This window comes from Perca flavescens, chromosome 16 (assembly GCF_004354835.1).
Source record: "Perca flavescens isolate YP-PL-M2 chromosome 16, PFLA_1.0, whole genome shotgun sequence".
In the NCBI taxonomy this organism is placed as follows: domain Eukaryota; kingdom Metazoa; phylum Chordata; class Actinopteri; order Perciformes; family Percidae; genus Perca; species Perca flavescens.
The window spans coordinates 3354325-3378908 of record NC_041346.1 but is presented as its reverse complement, the minus strand read 5'-3'; the positions used below and the strand labels follow the sequence as shown (position 1 = coordinate 3378908).

The 24584-nt window shown below is 40.0% G+C and overlaps 1 protein-coding gene across 1 annotated transcript; it reads left to right on the top strand.

Moving 5' to 3' along the window:
• Positions 1–9816: 9816 nt before the first annotated feature.
• Positions 9817–20818, top strand: june (JunE proto-oncogene, AP-1 transcription factor subunit). Its single transcript, XM_028602325.1, has 2 exons — positions 9817–9849; positions 19178–20818. Exon 2 carries the CDS (start codon positions 19326–19328, stop codon positions 20367–20369), a length of 1044 nt encoding a protein of 347 aa, XP_028458126.1. The 5' UTR covers positions 9817–9849; positions 19178–19325; the 3' UTR covers positions 20370–20818.
• The last annotated feature ends 3766 nt before the right edge of the window (positions 20819–24584 follow it).

Here is a 24584-nt window from a genome sequence, read left to right as displayed (position 1 = left end):
TCACCGTTTTGTGCTCCTTTTTTTTTAGATCAACTTTTTATTGTTTTATATTTTTGAACATACAGAACAGACAAATACAACTGAACAAGGTGCTCCTTTTTTAAATATATATATCTTTCGGTTCAGGCACGGTTTTAAAAGTATCGTATCATGTTGATAAGAGCGTTAAAATGAGAAAAAATAATGGGACAAAAAGAAATCAATGGACATTTAAAATAGATAAAAATGTGCGATTAATTGTGATTAATTGCAAGTTAACTATGACATTAATGCGATTAATCGCGATTAAATATTTTAATCGTTTGACAGCACTAGACCTAATACATTCCCATCTAAGCTCCAGCCCACTTCAAGCTGGGCAGAGTAGTCAACCAGAATAACTGGAATCACCTGTGTGGGTGTTTACAAGATTTAACATCTGGAGGAATCTAAAGCCCTGTTTGGACATGGTTATTTTGAAAACTGAGACATTTCCCTTTGTTTGTTTACACGCAAATGGAGAATTCACCTCTGAAAACAAGTCTTTTTAAAACCTCCGGCCAGAGTGGAGATTTTGGAAAACTTTGTTTGCACGTTTGCATGTAAACTGAGACAAACGGAGGTTTAGGCAGCTGAGGAAGTGAGAAAGAGAAGAGAGAGGAAGTGATTCGTTGTTGTTGTTGCTATTTTCAGGATTCTGATTGGCTAAGGTGGGCTTGAGCTTCTCGTTACACTGCCAACTACAGGTTTGGCATGCTCTCAACGGCATTGATAGCATACACTCACCTAAAGGATCATTAGGAACACATGTTAAATTTCTCGTTAATGAAATTATCTAATCAATCAATCACATGGAAGCTGCTTCAATTCATTTAGGGGTGTGGTCCAAGTCTAGACAATCTCCTGAACTCCAAACTGAATGTCAGAATGGGAAAGAAAGGTGATCTAAGCAACTTTGAGCGTGGCATGGTTGTTGGTGCCAGACGGGCTGGTCTGAGTATTTCACAATCTGCTCAGTTACTGGGATTCTCACCCACAACCATTTCTAGGGTTTACAAAGAATGGTCTGAAAAAGGAAAAACATCCAGCATGCTGCAGTCCTGGGGGGCGAAAATGCCTTGTTGATGCTAGAGGTCAGAGGAGAATGGGCCAAGTGATTCCAACAGATAGAAGATCAACTTTGACTCAAATAACCACTCGTTACAACCGAGGTATGCAGCAAAGGATTTGTGAAGCCACAACACGCACAACCTTGATGCGGATGGGCTACACCAACAGAAGACCCCACCGGGTACCACTCATCTCCACTAAAAATAGGAGAATGAGGCTACAATTTGCACGAGCTCACCAAAATTGGACAGTTGAAGACTGTAAAAATGTTGCCTGGTCTGATGAGTCTCGATTTCTGTTGAGACATTCAGATGGTAGAGTCAGAATTTGGCGTAAACAGAATGAGAACATGGATCCGTCATGCCTTGTTACCACTGGGCAGGCTGGTGGTGGTGGTGGTGTAATGGTGTGGGGGATCCCTTTCGCCTTCAGAACTGCCTTAATTCTTTGTGTCATTGATTCAACAAGGTGCTGGAAGCATTCTTAAGAAATGTGGGCCCATATTGATAGGATAGGGTATTAGTATGGTGTTCCTAATAATCCTTTAGGTGAGTGTATCTACACGGGTACATTTAAACAAACACTTTTCTGAAAACTGACAGCTGTGCACATTGTTATTTTTTAAAACAGAGAGGTTGAAATGTCCGTTTATGAAAATAGCCGGCCACGTGTAAACGTAGCATAAAGCAAGTTCAGTTGCCCCTTGACTTAACTCTTTTGGGTAAAGCATGACCTTGATGGCTGAGAATCTTGTAACGTCTTGTTGTTAGTCTTGTTGTTTAATTTATGATCACTAATGAAGAAGTATACACTGTATATATTGTACATATATGTACTATATTGTATGATAAAACTTGACTGTAATTTTTCCAATGCCGTTGGCAGTATATGTGTACATTATACTGTATAAATAAATTAGAAGAATGCATTTAACTTGTGAACTACTGTATGTACCTCAAAATAAAATGGGGGGAACTCTTTAGCTGTGTCCTATTGAAGTGGGTTAATACTCATGCAAACATGTACTTTGTATTTTAGATTTGTAATCCATTCCAGTCACTTTGCTGATATCTCTTTAAACTTTGGCATTCTGTCTTTTTTAATGTTGTAAAACAATAAAACATGAAAGCTTTCAAGGAGGGTGAATACTTTTAATAGGCAAATCATTTTAGATGATATTGGGGTTTAAATTTAGGTTTAAAATAAGACATACCTTTCAGTCATTAATTTGCTTTAGTAAAATCTCTGCCTTATTAAATCCTCCCAGTTTCCTAAGAGAGTCTTCACTAGATCATCAGTCTGTTGAAGCTTTCGCTGAGCTTCTTCAAGAAATGTCGTTACTGAAACAGTTTCACTTTATTCTGAGAGAAACCGAGAAAAGGGTACATTTTAACTGATATTTATTTAAATTATAATGATGAATATCTGTGTTAACAACTTTGTTAGTGAGCACAAGAGGGAGCTATAGCACTACATTACTTTTGAGAGGACTGTGTGGACCTAGACTGAACTGTTACACAGTATAGGTCAGTACATTTACTCAAGTACTGTACTTAAGGACAATTATGAGCAAGTATGGATAATTGAGCAGGCAATGCTTCTTCAAACACACACATGGGTGTGTGAGTATTAAGATAGACTTGAAAAAAGCACGGCCTATCCTATACTGCAGGTTTATGTGATGTGTCTCCTTGTCAGACGTGTGTAAAGTACTAGAGACCCAGACTTGAGTATAAGTACAAGTGCGCTATCAGTGAGTAGAAGTAGAAGTTAAAGTTCTCTTTAAGCACCACACTTAAGTGGAAGTACTAAAGTATTCAATATTTTTTGTACTTAATTATTGTAAGTAGTTTATTTGAAAATGTACTACTCAAGTACTGAAAGTAAAAGTACAAGTATTGTGTAAGTAAGTAATGTATTTATTAAGGAAAGCAGTCAAAATTTTGAATATCATATTGTTTATATTATTTCAAATGTTTAGCCTAAAGGACACTCCCAATTCCTTTGACTGTGTGTGTGTATTATATTTGTATCTTACCTTGATATGTTTCTTCAAATTTGATGGTGAATTTTTGAAGGCCATTATTTCGCAATCTTTCGGGAAGCAGTGTAGGCACTTCATTCTATATGAACTGTCTTTCACTCCGACAAATGAAAACATGGACTCTAAGTAGGGCCAGGGGTTGTCTCCTTCCCTCAACGCCACGATCACTCCAAGTTGAAGGTGGTGAAGTTGGTTGTTTCTGGTTCTTCCATCTCGAAAAAAAAATAACAAAGCTCCAGTGTTCTCAATGCAGGCAGGCAGCAGAGCAAAAGGCAGAACTTCTTATTTTTTTATTTATTTGATTAGGACAACATCAATCAACATTTCTGTAAATGCACAAGTCGGCTAATTTTCAACAGTAATCCTAGTTGCATGCATGTCTTTATGGTGGGAAGAAAACAGAGCACATGGAGGAAACACACCCAAGCATGGGGACGGGCCTGGGACGACCTGGCCTCAAACCCAGAACATTCTTCCTGTGAGGTGGAAGTGCGAACCACTGAGCCACCGTGGCGCCTGTAATAAGACAGTTTGATCGCTTGATTCGCTCAATGATGAGCCAGCTTCATCAAACCTGGTGACAGAGCCATCTACCACTCTGGCGGTGATAATGTGGGTTTGGAATGATTCGTAACATTTTTATAATTGTAACGAGTAACGATGCAGCACATACAAAATGTATCGGAGTAAAAGTATTACACTCATAGAAAATATGTACTGAAGTAAAAGTGGATGTAGGGGAAAAAAATAATACTCCAGTAGAGTACAGATACAGCCTTTTAGTACTTAAGTACAGTAGTGAAGTAGTTCTACTTTGTTACTATACATCTCTGCTCCTTGTTCAGTCATTACTTCATTGTACAGTCATAAAGCCTGAACAGTGTTCCTGTTATTATGTTGTTATGATTTTCTTATTTGGAACATATGTAGATTAAAATAACTTTCCGTTTGGATGTTTCAGATTTAAATATGAAGATTTAACTCTCTCTCTCTCTCTCTCTCTCTCTCTCTCTCTCTCTCTTGCACAGTATGATGTCATCAAGCCTGTTTGTTCACATGATGTCATGGCAGCTGATAACTTTCAGATGTGACAGAGAGATTTTTTCCATTACGCTCAGTGGACTCTCGCCCTGAACAGCCAAATAACCGGAGAGTGAAGTCAGCTTCAGTCTGGATACAAACAGCATCGGATATGTGAGACAGGCTGACTTTGTCCTGTGTTTTCATTTTATATTTAATTATATTTTTAATTGTACTATACAGATAGAGTAGGTCTAGACCACACTCTATAATTTACAATTCCATTCAAAAGCAAACTTTTGGTACGTCAGCGGTGAGGATAAACTTCCTTTTAACAGGCAAATACCTGGCTTTTAGTGTGCAGCCATCTGACCAGTTGGGCGACAGGGAGGAGAGAAAGATACAAATATGACTCATAATCATAGCAGTTGGTATAATGGATTATACAACAAGTAGTCTATATCAACGACGTTTCATTTCCGGGATTGTTAGGTGCTGCTGGAAATTCCGCAGGATGTCCCTAATATTCGGCCGGACGTCCATCACCTTCCACTTTCTTTGTGTTGGCATTCTAAACTCCGGTGGATTTGTGAGGACTATGGTTAACTGCTCCTCAGATCTCTGCAGGGTAAATCCAGACAGCTAGCTAGACTATCTGTCCATTCTGAGTTTTCTGTTGCACGACTAAAAACAACCTAACATACACATGTTCCACCAAAAGAAGTTCCTTTCCGAGGCTATTTTGCAGAGGCACCGTTGCTCCGTCCGGCACTGCCCAAGAGCGATTGTGATTGGTTTGAAGAAATGCCAATAAACCAGAGCACGTTTTTCTCCCATCCCAGAATGCTGTGTGGACTAGCCAGACAGATTCGTCAACTAGACATTTTAGAACGTGCTCAAATCAGCATGACAGCACACCCAGAGTCATTTGAGCACACCTGGTGCATCACTTAAACAATCACTCCGCCATTTCTATGGCAACATTACGGAGTTGAATTAAAAAACTGTTTAAAAACATTTGTATTCATGTAAGTAATTCAGGAACCACAGTAGAACGCACAAAAGCTCTCCAACTAATGTATATAAAGTGATTCATCGGATTAAATAATGTATTTGTTACAATGCTCTGAAGTTAACTTTCCCTGGAAATGTTTGGATCAGCTCGGTCTGCTATGTTAAAAATAACTGCTACATGTACATTTTGCAGACGTACAGGAGCTAAATCTGTCAATGGAAAAATTATTTTTTTCAGCAGATATCCTAGTTACAACAAGATTGAGCTAGCAAAGCAGTTTTGTGTTTATATGTGCGGTAGTTATTCAGTTTGGAAAATCCCACGATCTCTACAAAGCTAACGTTAGCTGCAGTTGACTGGCTGACTCACGTCAGAATCATCTCTGTTGTTTGAAGTTCACAGTCTATCTAGTGAGTATCTAAATATATCCATGAAAAAAAAAATCTGCAGATATCTTAGTTATAACAGGATTGAGCTAGCAAAGTGTAATTATTCAGTTTGGGAAATCCCAAGATCTCTACAAAGCTAACGTTAGCTTAAGTTAGCTGGCTGACTAAACAGGGAGGGACTAGAAATCATCTCTGTTGCAGTTTTTTATTTATTTTGAGAGTGAATTGCAGTGCAGGGTGTAGCAGGGCGTTGAGCAGGACCACGAGTAAAGGGGGCGGGTGTGGCTGTGTTTTTCCGGAAATCCACAACCATCGTCCACTGTCTTCAGATTGTTTAGCTCCAGGTTGTTCTGAGTGCACCAGACGGTTAATCTATCACTTTTAGGCGGACCATAGACATAAAATGAGTAGATGTAGTATCTGTGTTACCCATTGGTTTGTGCACTGCCGCTTTAAAGCCTTGTTTTTGCAACCGGATGAACAAGTCTGTGTATTTTATGGTTGCAATGGCTAAGCTAAACGCTAACCAGGGAAAGTTGCTGATTTTTAACCCTACGGAAGCAAGTCAGAGAACCAGGGAGAAAAGCAGAGTAGAAAGGACGCAGCAGCCTTAAAGGGAAACATGTGCTCATGATCTGTTTATCAGATCAATCCCGGTTTGTTCATGTTAACGATGAATCCTCCATACAGACAAGTTAGTCATGGTGTTCCCCAAGGATTTGGTCTTGGACCAATTAAATTTACTTGATATATGCTTCCTCTAGGCAATATTATTCAATCAAGCCAAATGAAACCAATCAGTTAGTTAAACTTCAAGCATGCATTAAGGACATAAAATCCTGGAAGACCTACAATTTCCTGTTATTAAACAACAGTTATTGTACTTGGCCCCAAACACCTCCAAATCTCATTATCTGACCCATCCAGTGGCATTGGCCATCCAGAGTAGCTATATTGGCATCCAGCACCACTGTCGGAAATCTTAGTTAGTTTTGATTAGGATATATCCTTTAATGCCCAAATAAAAAACATTTCATTTTTACACCTGCGTAACATTGCCCAAATTAGACACATTCTGTGTGAAAATTATGCCAAAAAAAGAATCCATGCATTTGTTGACTATTGTAATTCCTTATTGTCAGGTTCCTCAAATAACTCCCTTTAGACTCTCCAGTTGATCCAGAATGCTTCAGTGTGTGTACTGACAAGAACTAAGAAAATAGATCATATTTCTCCTGTATTAGCTCCTCTGCATTGGCTTCCTGTAAAATACAGGATTGAATTTAAAATCCTTCTCCTGCGGTCAGACACCATCATATCTTAAAGAGCTCATAGTACCCTATTGCCCCACTAGAGCACTGGCTTTCAGAATGCAGTTAGCAGGTTGTTCCCAGAGTCTCCAAAAGTAGTATGTCAGTCCAGGTTTGCCTTGGACCAGCTCTTAGTTATGCTGCTATAGGTTTAGACTGCCGGGGGACTTCATTTGACAAATGGAACTCCTCTCTCCTCCTTTCTCTCTACATCTGTGTGCATTCATGTGCCATTAATCTAAATCGAGAGTGCCTGAGAAACATGTTGAAGAAGGGCGTCTTGCCCGAAACATCCATGTGGCAATAAAAAATATTAATTGGAGTGCTGTCCAAATTACATATTTTGTTCCCAGACAACTCAATTTATTTTCTTCTGAAAATACAGTGAACACATCTGCTGTATTTGTGTGAGTGTGTGTTTGCCACACCTACTGTAAGAACAGTAATTACTTTGCCCAGCCAAAGTAAACACTGATTTGTGATCTCTCTCTCTCTCTCTCTCTCTCTCTCTCACACACACACACACACACACACACACACACACACACACACACACACACACACACACACACACACACACACACACACACACACACACACACACACACACACACACATGCAGGGGTTATTTGTTGGTTGGTCTTCAGGCTTTTAATATTTGGACTCTCATCAGGTCAGGTCTCTCAGCCAAATAACTAAAGCTGACAGATGACAGAAACAGATTTAAATCAGGATCTGATGTGATGAATTATCAATAATAATTATCCTAAACTGACACAAATTAGACCACGGACCCCCATTTGATAAGACTTTGTCCCAGGGTTCCCCATCTGACCGGATTCTTGCTTATAGATGTTTTATTACAGAAAGTGAATGAAACCCATTACCAAAATAGCCATACAATATCACTGTGTTACTTGGATGGAGTTTTAGTGAAAATTAATGATTTAGTGTTTTGCTGAGGACCCCCTGGAATCCCCTTAAATGTCCCATACCATGCTCATTTTTAGGTTCATAATTGTAAGTTGGGTTTGTAGTAGAACATATTTGTCTAAAACACTCCGTTTTACCACTTGTCTTCTTTAAGGCCCCCTTCGGAAAAAAGCTAAGTCTGCTCTGATTGGTCAGCGTTTCTGGGTCTTCCACATCTTCGCGCTCACAGTCTCTGTACCGTCACTGCAGCCGAGGAATGACTGTAACGGCACTGTAGTGGCATTTTCTACCTATATAGTCACATCACAACCTTAGATGAAGGCATTGTTTTCTAAGAACGGGCTGTGTGCATTTCTGTGTGGATTGAGCATTTTGATACTTTCACAGGATTTATATAGACCTGCTTTATAACAGGGATGCACTGAATCCTGGATTCGGCTTTGGATTCGGCAGAATCTTAACCAGTAGTTGGTATTCGGCCGAACCCCAAAAATGTGGATTCGGTGCATCCCTACTTTATAATAAAAAAAGACAAGACAAATTTTACTTTTTACAATATGGGAGCTTTTAAGGACCCCTGGTGGTCCCCGGACCACACTATAAAAACCACTGGACTATAGTATTAGCTACCGCTAAGGTTGTAGAGGTCATGCTCTCTGTACTGTTAATGTGAATTTAAGGATTTTCACTCTCAACAATTACACATATTACACATGGGTGTTTCATAATTAGGGGTGTCAAGGTTGAGTCAATACCTTTGAATGTGGCTGTTTGAAGGCAAAACGATGAACTAAATAATTTAATATTCCTAGCAATGTGGAGAATTCTTTAAAATCTGCATTTAGACCTTTATAGAGAGATACAATTGTATCAAATCAAATAAATATAATGTCAATAAATTTAATTTCAAAATCCCAGTGAAAGCCTTGCCTCACAAATCTAGTGTCTGATAATGCCAATGATTAGGGACTGTACAAAAATGTGTATGTTCTTTTTCTTCTTTTTGCCAAAGGGAGAGTAGTCAAATTACCTTTTTGGTAGAGTGAGGGGGGATCTTTAGTGATTTAACGTTAGAATATAACTTTCCCACTTTGCCGCTATTTGACAGCTGCCTTCCCCTTTGCTTTATCTACAGTAAAGTAAATTGTGTAATATAAAGTGACTGAGACAGCTAAAAAAGGCAAAAAAAAGAAAGAATAGACAGAATATATGGTTAAGAAAAGACATCTTTTTTTTTTTATCCTTATCATACAGTATTAACATAGCCTACTACGGTTTAGATTAGAGTTCTCCATCTTAAGTTCTTTCTGCACTGTCTGTAAATTATTGTTGGCAGAATAAATTATACTAATGAATAGTTTTATATTACTTTGTCCCTTAGTCAAGAAAAGGGTCCAAAGAAAATTTTAAAAATGCCTCACTTTTCTTCCCTACCACAATCATGTTTCTACAGTCCCTTATTAAGATTAGACTATGTGTGCCTCTAGTATTTTCAGTCCTTAGTTTCAGTGGAGAACTAACCCCAATTAGGTAATTAGTTGAATTTTAAATTTTTTTAATTTTTAAATATACTGAAGTTAATCAAAGCAAATTAGAAAAACAAAATACTTAATACTCACATACCCATGTGCTAGGGCGTTAACTTCCACTGGGGACAGGGGGGACACCTCCCCCTCCCTTTTTAAAACCCCGTTTGTGTCCCCGCCACTTTCAAATTCGTTTGACATTTATTTTATCTATAGGTCTCAGTGATTGGCCCCTATTTCAAACAATAAAGGAAGTAAGACATCTTTTTATATATAATAGAAATTAAATAGAAATTCAGGAAATGGGATTCAAATAGAAAACATTTTTTGGCAGAGTTTAATTTAAAAAAGTAAAGTTGTTTGCTACAACAGGGCTGGTGCAATCCATCCCTAGTGCTATCAGTAAACGTCAGAGGTATGATGGAGAGAGAGAGAGAGAGAGAGAGAGAGAGAGAGAGAGAGAGAGAGAGTCTGACTCACTCTGTCTGTTCTCGGATCGTTCAGCAGCTCTCTGCTTCTCTCTGTGAGTATTAACCTTCGTCATACATTATTATTGTTCGTATGAACATCCAGCCGCGGTGTTATGTTTTATTACCCCAGTTGGAACAGATGAAATGGGGGTTTGGATCGTTAGATGTATCTATCTAGCCTCGCGGTGTGAAGTTAACGGCTGTACCGGGAACTTTAACGTGTTGGAAGCGCACTGACAGATCAGAGAGGAGAGGGCGATCAAGCTGTAACAGCTTCACTACTCGGAGGTTATCACAGAGAATTTTAACGCTTTCACTGTCTGACTAATTGAGCCTCTGCAGGGACGCCATCACTAATTATTAAAATGTGTTTCAAACAGCAATAACAAGGACGTGACATAACCGATTGCATTTTATTAATAACGAGCCCTGGCCTGATGTTAATAATATTTCACTGGCATTTTGTCATAAATTATTGGCTCATTATTATTGGGTGGATCAACATGTAAGCAATATTTTGTAGTATGTTGTAGCTGGCTGATTTGAACTATGAACAAACTCAGTTCATAACAATTCCTCTTATTTTGATTCAGTAACAGTAATCATTTATTTTTGTGTCAAATATTTATTTGCAAAGTAACTCCATCTTTCAATTAAATGTATGTGAAATAAAAAGTACATATATTTCCCTCTGAAGTGTAGTGAAGTAGAAGTAAAGCAGAAGAAAATGGAAATATTATAGGTAATAAGTAAGTAAAGTAGGCCCTACCTCAGATTTAGGCTTATTATTGGATGTTATTAACGTATTGCACAAGGCTGTTTCAGAACTGTATGTGTTGGCTGATAGGTAAGAAATGTTGCTATGTTGGAGGTAATTTAGAAACTGTGTTGCCATTGCATCGTTTGTCCACCAGAGTGCACTGATTGGTGGTTAATATGGTTGTATATATACAGTGATGCTGATACTGCAAGATGTTTTTACAATTAGAATATGTATGCCAATGAGAGAAAATCATAGTCCATTTGTTTTTCAGCTGGTGTGTTCAGGTGTATGCAGCCAGCTCCTGTATTGTGTCTGTGTTAAATGGTGAAGTTAGGAGAAGAGAGTGTCAGAGTTGTGGCTCTTCTTTCAAAGAATGTTCAAAGAAGGTAAAGTCCGCACAGCAGCTTAACGCTCAGGACCAATACTGTAATAATGCAAATAAGGTACACAACGTTTCGAAAAACATGCTCTGGTTTATTGGCATTTTTTTAAATCAATCACAATCGTCTTGGGTTGTGCTAAGCACCGGATGGAGCAATGGTGCCGCTGCAAAATAGCCTCAGGGAGGAACTTGTTTTGGTGGAACGTGTACGTTCAAAGGTTGTTTTAGTCATGCAACAGAAAACTCAGCTTGGACAGATAGTCTAGCTAGCTGTCTGGATTTACCCTGCAGAGATCTGAGGAGCAGTTAACCATAGTCCTCACAAATCCACCGGAGTTTAAAATTCCAACACAAAGAAAGTGGAAGGAAATGGACATCTGGCAGAATTTCTGTTGGCACCGGTGCAATCCTGGAAGTGGAACGTCGTGGATGTAGACAACCTCACAGTGAGGTCTAATTTCGAAGGATATTATACAAATTGTTGAGCCGTTCATGAGATAACCAGAGTTTAGAATGCCAACACAAAGAAAGTGGAAGGTGACGGACATTCAGCCGAACCTCCGGCTGCACTAGAACAATCCCGGAAATGAGACAACGTGAATATAGACTACTCAGGAAGTGTAATACGAATATTACTTAACTTATAACTGGCAATTATAAAAAGTAATTAGTAAAGTTAGTCAATATATTACTATGTTACACTTATAATGAGAATTCTTCCATCTGTTGAAATTATTTCTCTCTCCGTCATCCTTCGTTTAGCTTTTTGGCTATTAGCCGACGTAAACTGCCCTGACCTGCCGTGCACTAAATTACGATAAGCGTATATGTCACGTCATCATATAAGAAAGCCTGCCTAGGACAAAAAACTAATCACATTCTGGTAACGCAATAATGCAGCATTACTTGGATTAGTTACTGTAATATCATTAATCAAAGCAAAATTTTAATCCCTGACACAGGCTCTGACACACCAACACGAACGTCCGACCGTCAGCAGAAAAGCCAGTCGGACTGATCAGTCGGCTCCCGTCTCTCAAAAAATTGCCTCGGAACACACCGAAGCGACGCCGACTTGAGCATACATTCTACGCGTGCGCTAGAAGTAATACGTCTCCATAACAGCAGGTGGCGCTAATCTGTATTGTCACCCAAAAAATGACAACCGGAAATGACAGAACATCTCTCTATACCTAGTCAACACAGAGCCCGCTGTTGTCAGTAATTGTTTTCATCAGACAGAGGTGATAGTAGTCAAGAAGGATCGTTGTTGTCATTACTCGCTGAACGGAAGAAAATACGATGGCTAGTAATAACAAGATACTGGTGTTTTCAGCTCTCGGGCTTCTTCTTGTGGAAGAAGCACTCATTTGCTAGTCAAGGGCTAGCACTCCACCAATCAGATTGGTCATTGAGATACAAGAAGTCGAATCGGCCAAAATGGATGCCGACGACAAACCGAACAGACTCGAGTCACCGACCTCGCCAGACTGTCCGACGGCCGATAATCGGGTTGGTGTGTCAGAGCCTTTACACCAATAGTTTTCTGTGAAAAGTAATAGTAGAGTGCTATATTACTTAGTAATGCGTTACTGCCGAACACTGTTTAAGACTAAAAAAACATAAAGCCAACACAGGTGATCTAATTTACCAAATGGGTGCAGCATACATTGAACTTACTCCCACTTCCTGTTAGCCAGACCACAATTTGGAAACTTACCATTAACCAAGCATGTGGAAACCATAGGTGGAGACTCTCGTGTGTGTGCACTTCGGGGGTGTTGCAGTAGAAATTAAAATGTTTCAACCAGCACATTAATGGGAAACCCAAAATTTCAGCACCCTCACTGACAAGTCAAGCACCGGCAAAAGAAAATCTCAGCCGCCACCAGTGATTATGAGACTGACTTCAACCTGGTGTTTGACTTAAAAGTAAAATATTTCTGATACATTCTCTGCTAAATATAAGCAATGAGTTATTTGTCTCTATTGGTCTATTAAAGCACAGAGGAGTTTCCCTTTCTTCTCAGGAAACAAATATGCGAGGTGACGATTGACCTGAGCAGAATCAGATCCTCATGTATCTCATGGTCACTTTTGTTAGGCTACTAGATGCTGGAGTGGCCTATGTTGTGTGCAACACATTCCCATGAATGGGTCCGTATGATTTTGTACAAAAATGTATGTACACCAAAACGTATGATATCCTACGAAATTAGGAGTCCGCCGACTGGTCACGTGACGCCAGGTGGTCACTTTGACGCCGGCTGGCTAAGAGCTCCATGACACAGAGCGGCAGTTGCTAGATGTTTAAGCCACTAAAGGGCTTTGTGACGTCGGCTACAGACCTCCATTGTATCAGCTATGGTTGGTGGTTCAGTAACCCGAAAATAGGTGACCTTGAGCCTGGTACAAAGCACCGCGAGCTGCCCGGCGTTTCGGCGTTTTGCCTCGAAGAAAGTTAAGATTAGGCACCAAAACGACTAGTTAAGATTAGGAAAAAGATTGTGGTTTGGATTAAAACACTCCTAAGGGACACACTTTTCCTGGGTGAAAGTCTTTAGTTTTCCCCAGGAAGCAAACTCCGCTCTCTGGGTTGAAAGTCCTGAATGCTTACGAATTACAGTGCTTAACTATCCGTAGCTTTTTGAACGAATCATTCACGAGAACAGGCTGGTTGTGTAATCTGGTCTGATCAAGTTTGTTTTAAAACAATACTGACATGCCCACATGTAATGAAACCGATTTCGGTCACTAATCGGTAATCTGCCCTGGCCGATTGTCGGGCCGTATTTTGGCAGTTTGCGAATTATCTGTATCGGCGCTTTATTTGACTGATAACCGATAAAGTTAATGAATTAACACTAGAACAGCCATGATGGTCATTTTGACCGATTTCAAATTTATATGTGTAATAACTTTGCTGAATAAGAAAATACAATTCTGCTGGTACCTGACTTTTCCTAAAATAGTCTATATTTTCATTAAAAATTGTTTTTATACACATTACACAAAAGGCAAAGAAAATACAATCACTTTTACCTATTTTGGCCATACACGGTCATGTTGACCGCTCTGATTTTTGCGGTATTGTTTTTAATCTCGGTTGAAGATGCATATTGGTTGCTTAGTAACTATCATCGTCTCTGTCAGAGAAATGTAACTAGCGGTCTCGAGTAACAAGTGTGGGCATCACCGATGGGCCGAAGGCAAAGCCAGACTCGGTAATGTAGGCTACTACAATAAATACGGCGTGGATGGACTCTGTTCTGAATCAGAATGCAAGCGGCGGGCGCTCGCTCTGTGAATGGCACCGTACACGTAGATGGCCGGTGGCTGTCTACATGTTCATATAACTTTATACATCCTCGAACTGGCTGGAAACATTGCACACATCCTCTCCAAGGAGTGCGCCAGTAGTAAAATTGCATGGAGGAAGTTCATGCAGCAACTGGCTGAGGAGCTGAGAGCGTACCACAGCAGACGCCAACATGGAGGCAGTGCCAGGTTAGGTTAGGTTATAAATGTTCTAATAAGATACTTTAGGTGTTATTTGCCTGTTATGAGTTATGTTGAATGAATTTCAATACCATATTTTTCGGATATGAATGTAGCCTATGAAATAATTACGGTTTACTATGCCATGATATGAATTATTGAAACACGTAGCCTATTAGGCCTACTACTCTAATAATAATAATTAAACTCGTTAAAATTTACATTTTGGTGTTATTCTAGTGTTAAAAAGTGCGCTACTTTGGCTCGGCTACAGCTCTGTCTGTCCCTCTGCTTCAGTTTCACTCACCATTGAGTCTGACTAAATGTCTCACCCACAACACTATCTGACTCTCTTTTACTGGGTATTATGTTGAAAGTTTAAACATTTTTTAATAATTGCTTAAAGCATTTTAACAAAGTCTTGTGTTGGAGTTTGTAACGTTCCAAGATTTTAATATTCACTGTAAATGCATATTTACTAGGGCTGTCAGTTTAATGCGTTATTAACGGTGTTAACGCAAACCCATTTTAGCGACAATTTTTTTATCACGCGATTAACGCATAGACAGTTAAAGAAGGATTAACGTTCTTTTGGATCTAGCTAGACCGGAAGCAAAATTACGAATCCCACTATGGCCACACCAAGACCCGCCCTACGAAGCAGCTCGATTGGTTGGAGTTAGGCATTTCACCTCGAGTGGTTAGGATAGCGGATTTGTCAGGGGATAGAACCTGAACAAATGGGGTTACGTTACCTTGGACGCCTGGCCAATAGTAGTGATTGAAGGGCGGGTCTTGGCGAGGCCATAGTGGGATTCGTAATTTAACAGACCGGAAACAGACACACGCTGCGGCCGCACACACTTGTTTGGGCTTGCGAGCCGTGTAGCTAGTAGGCTCGTCACGCCGATTAGCTTCTGAGCGAGTAGTGACTCTACAGTCAGGGAGAGAAAAAAAGTGTCTCCTCTGTTCTTTCTGACCACAGTGGGAAACCTGTAGCAGGAAAAGTTAACCCTCTCCTTGATTTTACGTTGGTTATGGAGAAGGAGAACCAGGAAATGAGTCGGGGGAAACCATAGTCACTATGACGACCAGCCACGCTCGCCTCAGGCGTAAGGCAGTACTATCTGCAGTGGAAAACAGTGTTACATTATGTGACAGATTATTAGTTCCAAGTGAGAATGTTAGTGTGAAATTGAACACTACGTATATGCCAATGTTGTTTTCAATAAAAAAATTTAAATAAAACATTTGCACAAAGCAAGCCGATCCACTTTTCCATGTTGATAAGAGCATTAAAATGAAAATATAATGGGACAAAAAGAAATCAAGGGACATTTAGAATAGATAAAAATGTGATTAATGCGATTAATCGCGATTAAATATTTGAATCGTTTGACAGCACTAATATTTACTAATAATCAGTATCGGTATTGGCCTTGAAAAACCAGTATCGGCCGATTCATAGTATTTGTTTCTCCTGTTCATACTGTCCACGAAGAGATTCCTTCTTAAAGAAATTTCAGTGGAAGTCCGCAGTCCACAGTCCTTGTTCTTTGTGAAAATGAATCAGTTCACAAATCAGATATCAACTGAATATTGGGGGGAGAGATGCACAGCAACTACAATACCTAACAGTTACAATACACAGTGGGCGGTGAGTAGAACCACGTGTGGCTGGGTGATATGGACCAATATTCATATCTTGGTATTTTTTGGCTCAATGCCGATACACAATATATATCTCGGTATATTCTATAACGTGGGCTAAATGTGCAGTTGTAAGTCAAAGCCACATGTGAGGTGTTGCAAGCACTTTAAAACAGACTGTGATTAAAATAAAATGCTATGATAAGGTTGCCTTCCATGCTGGAAATTTTCAGCCGCAACACACGTAAATGAAAAATTATCTAAAATAGCTATATTAAACAAAAAAGACCTATCTCTGAGAATGCTCCTTCAGTTGCTATCAACAACAATAACAGACTGATTAAAAGAGACACAGCTCATAGACGTGAGGGGGGTAGCATGCGATGGACTGAAGTTACTAATACAAAAACTTTCCTTGACCATAAAGCTGAATGTTACTGTACAGTTCTCTGGTTTATCAGTGAAATGTCTGAACTACACTGCGGAGTGAATTCTCTATTCACAGAGAGACGGCTGATTCATTATAAACGTGTCCAGCGCGGGTTAAAAATGGAACTACGATAATCTGGTCATGGGTCACATCTCTCGCCCGCGTCTAGGCACAGTCATCCAGTAAAGTTACATCCAGTAACTACTGTTCTTTGGTGTTTTCCGCCATTGCGGCCGCAGCGGAAAACACTGGTACAAATACAGGTTTTCCTCTCATGCTCAACAAAATGAAGAGCTGTGCAAATAACAATTAAACCATAGGCAAATAGAGAGGCAAAGTGCTTCCCCTTCTGGTGGACCTCATGGGACCTAATTTTGAAAAAAATATGTATGGAAGTGAATCGGGAGAGACTTAGTATTTTTTTGATTCCGTTTGAATTGAGCCATGAATTACACATATGATGTTCGTCAATTTAAAAGATATTTTGCAAGTTAAGAAAGTAACAGTTTTGTGTGAAACCACTTAGTGAACTACATCTCTCATCTCCCACAATTTACAGCACCTTGCTTGATGGTCGGCTTACACAACACATGTCACATTATCTTACCTGATGTGTAAAGTTTGTTTCAGCCGAGAAGCGAAAGAATGAGCAAGACCTGTTACTCATGTGAGTAACTTTACATCCTGATATGAAACACAGAAACAGCGTAGCTTCAGTGAGACGTCACCCATACGACTTTGAAGTGTGTAGTCTTTCTAATTACATATTTATATTGGTGGAGTTCGACATGGGGGTAGATGATGATCTTATAGTTATACAAACAAACTTTTCTGACTGACTGAAATTATCTTTTAAAATTGACGAACATCATATGTGTAATCCATGGCTCAATTCAAACGGGGTCAAAAAATAATTTGTCTCCGTTCCCCACCGTTTGTATTTTTTTCCGAAATACTAGGCTTCGGCCTAGAGCTTTGCTTCCTTAGGACACCCACTCTCCCGGCTGCTAAGAAGGTGCTGGGGGACCACTAGCAGAAGCTACACTATTTATTGACCGGGTGCTACCAGATATAATAGTAGGCATAGATCTGACAAGAAATGAGGATGTACATCAGATATGGCACTGGGTTACATCCACATACAGTATATCACTACTAGTGCATTTGGAGATCTACAGTCAGGATAGTCTGGCAGTCTATAGTAAGTTCTGACTTCTCCACACAGGATAGGAGAAAAAAAAAAAGCTCTGGGTTGTTTGCATTTTTTCAAACCAATCACAATCATCTTGGGCGGCAATAAGCTCCAGACTGTGGTTTTGTAAAATGGTCTCGGGAAGGAACTTTTTTTGGTGGAATATTTGCACCCCAATAAAAAAAAACGTCATATACAATATTAAATTAACTGTTCACACAATACAGTAACGTGAGCTATTTAAATAGCTGGATACAGGGTTTAACGTAATTTGCTCATTCCAGGGTATCGCACTGTGTAACATTACTTTGTCCACAGAAATCTTGCCACAATCGGTCCCAAAACGTCCGAGTTGGATAGTAAATACCATAACGTTGTAAATCTTTGCAATTATTCCCCAAAAGAACCAAGCAGGCCTGCCTTGTTGCAAGATCCAAATTTTCTTCAAAACTTGCCATTTTTGTTTCCCCAAAACGAACAGAGTTTTGCAAGGCAAGTGACATCCGGCCAGATCATCCGGAGATTATCCAGTAAATGAACTGTTGTCGATCCAGACTATAGTCAGAAAGACAGCCTCTGATTTGTCGACAAACTCCCTCCAATGCATTCTGGGAGTCAAAATGGTGAAGCAAAACATATTGATTTGTTTTCATGCTGAAAAGATAACCATAGTTTTTTATTTATCATTAACCATAGTTTTTTATTTATCATTTTTGAATTAATTGTACAAAGTTTTGAAAACTCTTTGGAATGGAGAAGCTGTCAGTTTTAAGGCAAAAAAAGAGAGTATGACTCTACCATGAAGCGATGTAAATATCTCATTTCGGGTAATATAATGAATGATTTCATCATTGTGGATTTATTGTACAAATGCTCCAAAAAGACACTGCAGTTCAATTTGGATTACATATCTTCTGGAAGACCTTCAATTACAAGAGCAATCTTGTTGAAATGCCGCAGATCTTAGTTCCCGGATGCAAAAAATATAAGTCTCTACATTGCATCAATCTGGAGATATTGAATATGACATAAAAAGTATAATTTGATGTCTTGTCAACATTGTCATCCCTGTAGGGTTAACGCACAAAGATCCTTGAGCGTGAAAGTTCATTCCTGACCTTGTGAATAGTAGTATTCAAGGTGCAACGTAATTCTCCCATCTCATCTTCAGCTGATTGAACAGTGGAACCAACAGTATTATACAGTTGGGCTTTTTTTGTCCAATCAGAGCTGGATATATGTCTTCAATCTCATCTCTGTAAATAACACACCCACCCACACACACACACACACACACACAAACACACACACACACACACACACACACACACACACACACACACACACACACACACACACACACACACACACATCAGTAGCATCAATAGTCAGCACCACCTCCCAGTTTATCTTCTATCTTCGTTCTCCTCTTCTTCTTACAGAAGTGTCTGTTTCTGTTCCTGCAGGCACTCGCCTTCTCTTCTTCTCTTCGTCTCTACTTCTCTACGTCCTGCCTTCATCCTCCAGCCGCCGACGTCAGGGGAACGTTTCAATCCCCTCTGATATTCAGGGTAATCTGATTATGAAGATTTCCTCTGAGACGCCTTTTTGTCAATGACAGCTAAGATGGAGACACCTTTCTACCACGATGACTCCCGCTTGGCTGAAGTCGTCCCCGGCTTCAGCCAGATCGCAGAATACGAGCGTTACCCGGGAAGCAAGATGCTGATGAATAAGAAGGTCATGTCAATGGTGGGCAGTCATCACTTCCCAGGCGGTGGTGCAGCAGGAGGAAGGGGCGGGAACCACCACAACCTTGGGCTCGCCGGCAACAGCTCCTTGATGACATCAGCGGCGCCATCGACGGACATGAATCTGCTGAAGCTGGCGTCCCCTGACCTGGAGCACCTGATCATCCAGTCCAACCAAGGACTGGTCACCACCTGTCCCGTGTCGAACTCCAACAATCCCTTCATGTACCGCAACCAGGCCACCAACGAGCAAGAAGGATTTGCTGATGGCTTTGTCAAAGCGCTCGCAGACCTTCACAAGCAGAACCAGCTGGTGGGAGGTGGCTCCATGTCCCCGTCCTCGTCCTCCACCGTCTCCCTGCAGACATCCTACCAGAGGAACCTGATGTCCAGCGGAGACATGCCCGTCTACACCAATCTCAGCAGCTACAACCCAGGCCAGGTGACGTACCCTGTGGGGCAGATGGCGTACGGTAGCGCCTCAGGCCATGGTGGTGGTGGAGCCCCTCAACACCACACCCGAGGCATGGACGCCCCTCAGACTGTCCCTGAGGTGCCTCAACCGCCGGGCGACCCCACATCCCCGCCCTCCCTCTCCCCGATAGACCTGGAGACACAGGAACGGATCAAAGCAGAACGCAAGAAGCTCCGCAACCGTATCGCCGCGTCCAAGTGCCGCAAGCGGAAGCTGGAGCGGATCTCGCGGCTTGAGGAGAAGGTGAAGGTTCTTAAGAACCAGAACTCGGACCTGGCCTCCACCGCCGCCATGCTGCGGGAGCAGGTTGCACAGCTAAAACAGAAGGTCATGAGTCACGTCACCAACGGCTGCCAAATCGCTGTTGGCTCGGCCACTGCAAAGTCTGGAGGAGGAGGGGGAGGCACCGGCAGCGAGGACTCCAGCTGCTGAGGAGGCGGGACACCAGGAGAATGTGCGTGGGAAAATAAGCCGATAGGTCGAGAGGCCGAGGGTTTACTTTGACCATTTTGTCGTTTTGCTCGAACTCTCGGTCGGAGCGAGGCAGAGAGCGAGACGTCAGTGACGCCTCAACAGGACAGATGGACGTTTAACGGGATTTATGTAGCCCTGTAAACCGCTGTCAATCACCCAGCCAGAGGGGGGCGGGGCTTAGAGGAGAGAGAGGAGACAGAAGCACATGAGCTAAGTTGTGACGTTGAATTTGACAGGTGAACTACATTTACTGACAAATTTCCAATTTTTATTTTCAGATGTCATCTCAGTAAATAAACTGGACTGGAAAGAATGGAAACAATGTTCCACCACTGATTTTATTCTAAGTTACAGTAAAAATATTGTTTGAATAACTAACATGTTAAAATAATTTTTTACAGTGTGATGTTGATCTTTTATTATTTAATACAGAGTTGAGGAGATCAAAATACTCAAATCTAAATTATTGTGGAAATAATCAGATTACTTTTAGTTACAGTGAGAACTGTAATTTTCTTGTCATAATTTACAATAATCGGAGTTAGGAGAGTGTCAAAGAGACAATTTCAACACAACTTTTCCAAATCTCTGAAAACTTTGCTCAAAATGGCCGATACTACAGTTTTGTTTTGTAATCCGATTACTGTAATCTCTTTGCTTTTTTGCTTTTTTTTTAATACAATCCCACTGTGTGTTCACGCAGCTGAAGAACCATCACTTTACAAAAAAGACTTGGACAACCCTGTTTTTACAGTAATTTGTTATGGTTGTGATAGATATTATGCAATCTGAGTACTGCACTCTCTTTACTTGTCTGTAACTAAAGCTCAGCTGTGGTTGGTAATAATCCAGTGACTGTTTAAAATGTTGAACTGTGTTTCTGTGTTTTCTTCGTCTGTTGTTGCTGGATGTTAAAAACCTTTACATTTATGTCTTCATGAGGAAATAGTTTCAAGTGTCTTCGCTGTTTTTCCAGCTGCTTGTTTTCTTGGTTGTTGGCTGGTTGAAACTTTTCTCGCTTTCTTTGGATCTTTTAGAAATCAAGGCTGAAGGAAATGTTCAATTCAAGATCTGCCAGTGAAGACGTCTCATGGTTTGAATCTCAATTTAAAATCAGATTTTTTTGTTTTACTTTTCAACTAATGGAACTAAATCCTGATGTGGGGAGACAATTTCACTTTCAACTCAATAGAAGGTTTAACAAAAAAACTTTATTTGACTGATTGTTGACAATTATTTTCTACAGCAACAAATATTACTGAACATAAAATAAGATGAAAAATGCCAGATGAACAATTACACATCTCCTTTATTCTCATTTAATAACAATATTGTTTATATTATAGGATATGATTATTGAATCATATTTATCATTTTGATAATTTGCAGCTTTTTTTATTGAAGCCCGTTTCTGCCAGGGATAGAGAAAAAATGTTACGATGCTCTTAAATAAGTATTTGACCTCTCAAACAGCTGATTTTGACTTTGTATCATAATTTAACCCCCTGGTAGTAATGGGCTTCCACAGGTTACAATAAATGAAATCTTTCTGCTGGTTCTGGGGTACAGAACCAGATTGATGGTTGATTTTGTTTAAGATAAAATCGTCTCACTGGAACATAAAATGGGTTCCACTTGGTCTGGTAAAAAAAAGACCCTTAATACTCAATGTCAGGGTAATTAAGGCTACTTTTTTTTTTTTACAGTGTAAAGTAAAAACAAACAAATAAAACAGCCAACCTGGAAATCCTAAACAAAATGTATATGAGGTATAATCCACTCCTAGCTGTGCTGTTATGAAGCTTAATGCACTCACGCTTGCGTACTTACAGTATATTAAAATAGTGCTCACTGTGGAAATGAGGTCTACTGTTGCCATGGTACTTGCAGTTTAGTGTACATTAAGCTAGGGCTGCCCAATTAATTGAATATTAATAGAGATCCCGATTTTGACTTCTCACAATTAAATGAACATGATTGACGTTTAAAATGCATTGCTGCCTATAGCAAATCAAGCACTTCCTAAACAGCATGACTCTGGAAGGACTCAGCCAGCGGCGTGCTAGCAGCGGTATTATGCACTAGCCTGGCTCCGCCCTCCTACGTACTTCCGCTCAATTTTCATTTTCCTTCAGTACTCCGTCTGGGTTTGCGGTATATTCTTGGGTTTTCTCCGGCTAAATCTTTACCGGTCCAATCAGCGAACAGAGGGAGTGGCTGAGAACGATGACGTTGAGGTTGTGCGCTAGTTTGAGTTGTAGTTCCATAATGGCGGCGGAGAAAGATGCAAACAAAGCCATTCGGTCCGTTGTGGCAATGCTGCCGAATATCTAGAAGTTAAAGCCCGAGCAAGAACAATCTTTGCTGAGTTGTGTTGGTGGCCATGATGTTGTGGTCCTCCTCCCCACGGGGTTCAAGAACAGTTTGATTTTCCAGCTCGCTCCGTTAGTGTTGAAGGAGTTGGTTAAGGCGAACGCTAGCGATGCTAAGCTGACATCACGACCAAACGTTAGCGATTGGTTATGGCAGATCCAGAGTGGCTCTGGGCAGATCCAATAGTTTTAAACTTCAAGGAAGTTAACGCTTGTCAATGGAGAGTGGCCAGACTCTCTGGAAAAATGAAATGGACCAGAGTCTGGTAGGACCAGGCTAATTACGCACGGCTGTTCTTTTGCACACATCAGACTGATCGGTTATAACTCACCTCAGCCAGACATTTATCCGTTATCGTCTGAAATGACGGCATAGAACTGTGTTACACTATAGTTAGCCTAGCGGCTAGCAGACGTTTAGCTAGTGGCTTAATCAAGACATAACACCACGGTGTATGACACCCTGCATGTACATTATTCTCAGTTTAAAATAGTTGAAACAAAGCAGCTAATGTTGGTAGTAATGTAATGTAATTGAGACAGTGTACAATTAAACATTAACCTTGTATACAAACAAGGAGAGATACATTGTACCAGATTTTAGCACAATTGCTATTTTCCATAGTCCCTGGGCAGGTATGAGAGCAACAAGTTAGTGGCGCACCGGCCGTGTGTGTGTGTGTGTGTGTGTGTGTGTGTGTGTGGGTGGAGAGAAACGTGACAGTAGATGACAGTAAATACTTTCATACTAACCTGAGATGCACTGCAAAATGTGTATATATATATATATATATATATATATATATATATATATATATATATATATATATATATATATATATATGTATACTAACATACACAAGGAATTTGACTTTGGTAGGTGTTAACTCTCTATACATTCCACAAATAGACATGAAGAAGTAACATACTGTACAATAGAGACAACAATATACATATAGGCACATATCAACATAATATACAAAAATGCAAATATACAAATAAGACATAATATCAAGACAAGTACACATTGAGTGGGATGTAAAGTGCAAAAAGTAATAGTGAAAAGTAGTGTGCAAGCAAGATGCATATTGGAATGATAAGCTTGTAATGTGTAAAGAAGTGTGTGAGTGGCCAAAGTGGGGATGACCCCACTTATCAAGTGTTGAGGCAAATATAGCACAACATGGAAGTGAAAGATGTGCAATGTTTATTAAAACATTAAAGTGCAATATATAAAATAAAATATTTTGCCGCAGAAATCAATGAATAATCGTGTTAATTAATCGTAATGTCAATATTGATCAAAATAATCGTGATTTTCATTTTGGCGTAATTGTGTAATTGTGCAGCCCTACCTTAAGCTCTGATTTAAAACAGTTGTTAAACTGTTGACATGAGCTATGTTTGAAATGTCCATATAAGATGTTAACAGACACCTTCCAGCCAATCAGAGAGCAGTATGTTCAATTGCCATGTTATAATGAAAACACTCGACAGTGTGGTACTTTTGACAATGCCTTATTGTTTGATAACTGCACATTTTGTTTGGGATTTTCTTACTAATCTCAAGTTATGTGTGTGAACACACCTTATATTTTATATGGTGAAACAATTACAGACTGGAATATCTTAGTACAATAGATATTTTCACACATTTTCAACCACGAAGCTAGTGACACGTCTCTTTTTTTGGATTCTGTTTTGTCCTGACTTTCCTGTCCAGTCAGCAGGTCTGTATCATGTTTGTAAATTGCAGCTGTCAGATAGAAAAACACATAACTGCAAATAAAGTGACAAATAA